We start from the raw sequence: 4,973 nt of genomic DNA on the forward strand, positions 1-4,973 counted from the left end.
GTGGCTCGGCCCGGGCCGGCCCAGCGCGCAGGGAGGCGCGCACCGCTCCGCAGGGTCCCAGCCCCGGCCGTGCGTCCTTCCGCCACTGCCCGCCTCTCCATGCAGCCCGGGTAGCTCCCGGCGCCTGGGGGCTCCGTCGCTCGCCTCCGGCTTCTTCCCCGACCGTGCACTCCCTGCCCCCGGCCCAGGCCGTGCACTCCCGCAAGCCCCCACAGGCGCAGCTCGGCCCCCGGCTTCCCGGGCGCACCGACCTACCCACGGACGCACGGCCCGAGGGCGGGGATGGCGGGGCCCGGGGCGGCCGCGGCTGCGCTGCTCCCGGCGGTGCTGCTGGCCGTGCTGGCGCCCTGGGCCGGCCGAGGGGGCGCCGCCGCGCCCACCGCACCCAACGGCACGCTGGAGGCCGAGCTGGAGCGTCGCTGGGAGAGCCTAGTGGCGCGCTCGCTGGCGCGCCTGCCGGTGGCCGCGCAGCCCAAGGAGGCTGCCGTCCAGAGTGGCGCCGGGGACTACCTGCTGGGCATCAAGAGGCTGCGGAGGCTCTACTGCAACGTGGGCATCGGCTTCCACCTCCAGGTGCTCCCAGACGGCCGCATCGGCGGCGTGCACGCGGACACGAGTGACAGTGAGTGGGGCGGGGCGGGCGGGAAGGGTCGGGGCCCGGGGCAGCGGCCGCCCCGTCCAACTCGCACCGAAGGTCTCGGCTGACACCTGCCCGCGGGCTCTGGGAACCGGGGCGGACTCGGGTTCCGGTCCCTCTGGCGTGGGGACGCCGGGGACGCAAACGCGCTCGGCTCCTCGAGTCGCAGCAGCGACCGGCTTTGCGCAACCGGGCGGCCGAGACCCGCCTCCCCTGCCTTCAGAAGTCCGGGCTCCGGGTGACGAATTGCAGCGCCTTCGCCCGTGGGCACTGGGAGCGCGGCGCAGCCACCGGCACCTGCGGGGGCCCGGGACGCGCGCTGGCGTTGGGGCCGGACTCGGGGGCCGCCGGGGCCACCCCTCTCCTGCCGTCCCGGACTGGGCGCGGCCGCCGCTGGGCCGGCCCTGGGGGCGAGCCCGCTGGGCTCCGGGGGCCCTTCGGGGGCGACCTGCGCCGGAGACCCGGGTCCTCTACACTCACCTCCACCCCAGAAGTGGGCGTCCCGGAGGCGCGCAGGCAGAGGAGGGGGCCAGGTCGGGCGGCGAGGGCCGAGGGTCCCGTGCCCGGGAATGACCCGCGCCCCGCCCCCAGGCCTGCTGGAGCTCTCGCCCGTGGAGCGGGGAGTGGTGAGCGTCTTCGGCGTGGCCAGCCGGTTCTTCGTGGCCATGAGCAGCAGGGGCAAGCTCTACGGCTCGGTGAGTACCGCGGGGCCCGGCCGAGCAGCCGGGCGGGATCGTGACGCCTCCAGGCCCCCCGACGCCGGGATGTGGAACTGCGGTGGGCTCACAGGATTGGAAGCAACCCCCTCCGAGGCCCTGAGGCAGTGCGGCTGACCCCGGGCCAGCCCAAACAAGAGGCACGGCCCCAAGACAGGGACAGCGTTCCTGCCATCCTTGAGTGGGCACTTGCCAGTCGGTCAAAGGGTGTCATTGGGAGCCCCTCACTGTAGCCCCTGGGGGGGGGGGCGGTCCCGGTGGGCAGGACTGCAGTCTTCAGGGTGGACACAGCGGTGATGAAATTTCCTGGCTGCCAGGTGCCGGGCAGGTGTCTGGAGGTGTGGCTGCTGCGAGCTGGCCGGGTACCTCTAATCACCCTGTGAAGGTCTTGGCACCCTGACTTCCCAGCAGAGGCCTCGCAGCCAGGGTGGGACTGGGAGAGAAAGGAGTCCCTGACCCCCGCCCACAGGGGTCCCTTGGCCCAGAGATGGCTCCACCTGACACCGCTTCTCCTTCCCCGCCAGCCTTTCTTCACCGATGAGTGCAAGTTCAAAGAGATACTCCTCCCCAACAACTACAACGCCTACGAGTGCTACAGGTACCCCGGCATGTTCATCGCCCTGAGTAAGAACGGGAAGACCAAGAAGGGGAACCGGGTGTCACCCACCATGAAGGTCACCCATTTCCTCCCCAGGCTGTGACCCTCAGAGCCCCCAGGAGGGGAGTGCCAAGGGCCACCTTGGTGCACTTTCTTCGGATGGACAGTTTAACTCAAGAGTAGGTGTAAGATATTTAAATTAATTATTTAAATGTGTATATATTGCCACCAGATTATTTATGGCTCTGTGGATGTGTTTTGTATTTTTCTGAAAAAAACGAACAAACAAAAAAAACCCCACCAAACCCTGACTTTTCTGGTAAAACAGTAGAGACCCTTCCACTGGGTTTATTTAACTTGTCAAAAAGTTGTCACAAGTGACTGCTGCTATTCCGTGTATTAAAAACCGGTGACATCAGTCTGTGACATCAACCCTGCTTTGCACTGTCCCCTGTGGTTTGGTGGTGAGCATCTCTGTGTCTGGAAAGGTTTCCTGGGGCTTCGGAAGCCAGTTAAAGGAAGCTCCCGGTCTTGGCTTCATTCCTAGCATCCTGCAGCGCCCCACTCCCTTTGTGCCCAGAAGATATTCCTCAGGACATATCGGTTTACTTCGGGTACAGAAAGCGCACTGTCGAGGCCACCACTGTCACTCTGTTTTTAGATCTGCCAGGAATGACCTTTGAACTTTGCTGCAGTCAATCTTCCTCGACCTACCAGATGGGGGAGACCCGTGGGCAACTTTATAAACTCCTGTTTTCCTTTTTCTGGATCAACCACAGCCCGTGTTTCTCTGTGGCCATTGGGGAAAAGGCAAAAACGAAGCAATTTTGTAAGATCCGTCGGAGAGGAATTGATATTGCACTGGAAGGCTGGAAATGGACAAGATTGGGTGGATTTACAACCACCGCGAAAACCCGAGGGTGAAAGACAGTTTGTGATAGTGGAGACTTCTGATAAGTAATAGCGTATACATATATATATTTACAAAAAAACAAAAACCAAAAAACACACACACTTCCCTGTGTTTGGGAAGCTTTGGGCTAGAACTAGCTGTTCATTTTAGGTGAAATGTCCTTGTCACTGTACAAAAACACTTAAGGCAGTTTGCGTGGGGGAAGCCACTGCTTCTCTCCAGTTGCATTCCTGATTAAGTGGATTTAACATCTACCTCGAAAGCCCTTAAACCACTCATCTGGCAAAATCTGCAGAAAGCTCAGACCGGGTGTAGGAGTTTGCCATCCCAAGTGGCTTTTTTTTCCATATGTAGCCAAAAAGGATTGCAGATAGTGTTGGTGTGCCCCATTCGAACCTTGTCACGTTTGAGCTATCTTTACCCCGTGATTTACTTTTAGTAAGGATAATCATGGTGAAAATATTTGCAGACAGCTGTTAGAGTACACTATATGGTCACCAAGTAACCTTATATTTTTCTTTATATATTTTACAAATGTAACCCCTGTCGTGGAAGCAAAGATGGAAGAGGCAGGGTCGGCGAGGTTTAAATAAAGTTCCGAGGTGATGGCAAACATTTAATTTTAATGAATGACTTTTTCGAGTTTATACAAAATGACCTTAGCTTGCTACCAGAAATGCTCCGAATGTTTCCTCAAGACTTTTAATACTCTCCTAAGATGTTTCTGAACTGTCTCCCGAATTAACTTTATGGGAGTCTACAGACAGCAAGACTGGAAAAATCTGATTGGAGTTTTTGTCTTTCACATTCCTTTTTAAAACTCTTTGTTCGAATGCAAATCATCTACTTAAAATACTATTCTTAAACTGAGGCCTAGAAGAAAGAAGCCACTTAAGACAGGACCTTACATCTCAAACTGCTGTTCAGGCCAGGCAGTAAAAGTGTTTTTTAAAAAATTTTAAACCGCGCCTTAGACTCCAGGAGTACTGAGCGTTGCTCAGAGATCTCGGTGCTGATTGCGTAGGGGTGGGAGTGGGGCGGGGGGCGGGGGTAAGGAGCTGGGGATTTGTGGCCGTTCTGTATTTACTGTATTCACATAGTAACAAACCAGATTGTTTCAGATGCCTTAAATATGGGACGATGTCTTGTCTCAGAGCCCAGTCAGATTGTCAGGAACTCGGATGTCTTAAGGGCAGAACTTGGCCATCCTTGACCATGTGTATATATTCAGCGGCTCGGATGTGAAGCGTGTAGAGATGTCATTGAACCTTTGAAATATTGTAAAGTGTTTCTATTGCTGTGATGGGGATTTGAGGTTTCCGTACTTACTGCTGTTTTCAGAATCTGTCTGTAGTTTTATACAGGTGCTGACCCATATTGTGATGTATGTGCTGTGCACATCGAAATACAGAATAAATGGAAAACATTTATCACGTGTAAAAAGAACCCCATTGGACTTGATGGACATAATCGGGGAAGGTATCGCAAACGATTAAAACCTGCCTTGAAATGCCAAGATATGGCTCCCTCCCCCTGTCTCCCAGTGTCTATTTGAGGCCCTGAGCCTCGCCTGGCCGGGGCTGGGGGGGGGCGGGCGGTGTGGAGACAGATTTTAGCCAGCTGTGTCCACACAAATGTGGCCTTGAAGACAGGAGCCTCGGGGGCGGGGCCTGGGGGGTGTGAGTGTCGCAAAGTTTTGTGATGACACTGAATCTTGCAGTTTATTCTCCTGACGGGGCTAATTCACACTATTCCCACCCAGGGACTAACCAGTGCCCCTCACCTTGGCCTGGTCCAGGCTAAAGCAATTTGTACTTTCCTGTGGGTGGAGAATGCAGCCCCCAGAGCTGATCATCGGAAGACTGACTCAAGCATATTTTTCAATCTCCCACCAATGAGTCTTGAATCAATTCAATGAACCCCAACTAGCCTTTTACAAAAAAAGGAAATGGAATAAAATCATATAGAATAGAGCCTTCCAGAGTGTGTCAATCACAGTAAGGGAGCAGATTGTCTTGTGAACACTGTGTCTACTATATATATATATATATCCAACTGGTCTCTAACAGGATGTGATATAGGAGGTCTTAGTAGTGTCGATGGCAATTA

The 4,973-nt window shown here is 55.8% G+C and overlaps 1 protein-coding gene across 1 annotated transcript; it reads left to right on the forward strand.

Annotated features, from left to right (window-relative positions):
• Positions 1 to 282: 282 nt before the first annotated feature.
• On the forward strand, positions 283 to 2,054 carry FGF4 (fibroblast growth factor 4). Its single transcript, XM_057553759.1, has 3 exons — positions 283 to 622; positions 1,229 to 1,332; positions 1,878 to 2,054. The coding sequence occupies exons 1-3, from the start codon at positions 283 to 285 to the stop codon at positions 2,052 to 2,054; spliced, it is 621 nt and encodes a 206-aa protein (XP_057409742.1).
• The last annotated feature ends 2,919 nt before the right edge of the window (positions 2,055 to 4,973 follow it).

Source organism: Balaenoptera acutorostrata, chromosome 9 (genome assembly GCF_949987535.1).
Source record: "Balaenoptera acutorostrata chromosome 9, mBalAcu1.1, whole genome shotgun sequence".
NCBI lineage: Eukaryota > Metazoa > Chordata > Mammalia > Artiodactyla > Balaenopteridae > Balaenoptera > Balaenoptera acutorostrata.

What these genes read in the sequence shown, in the direction of transcription:
- FGF4 (XM_057553759.1), top strand. Translation starts at nt 283, where the DNA reads ATGGCGGGGCCCGGGGCGGCCGCGGCTGCGCTGCTCCCGGCGGTGCTG. An exon ending in GCACGCGGACACGAGTGACA is followed by an intron (nt 623 to 1,228) that starts GTGAGTGGGGCG and finishes CCCCGCCCCCAG; the next exon opens with GCCTGCTGGAGCTCTCGCCC. An exon ending in GGGGCAAGCTCTACGGCTCG is followed by an intron (nt 1,333 to 1,877) that starts GTGAGTACCGCG and finishes CTTCCCCGCCAG; the next exon opens with CCTTTCTTCACCGATGAGTG.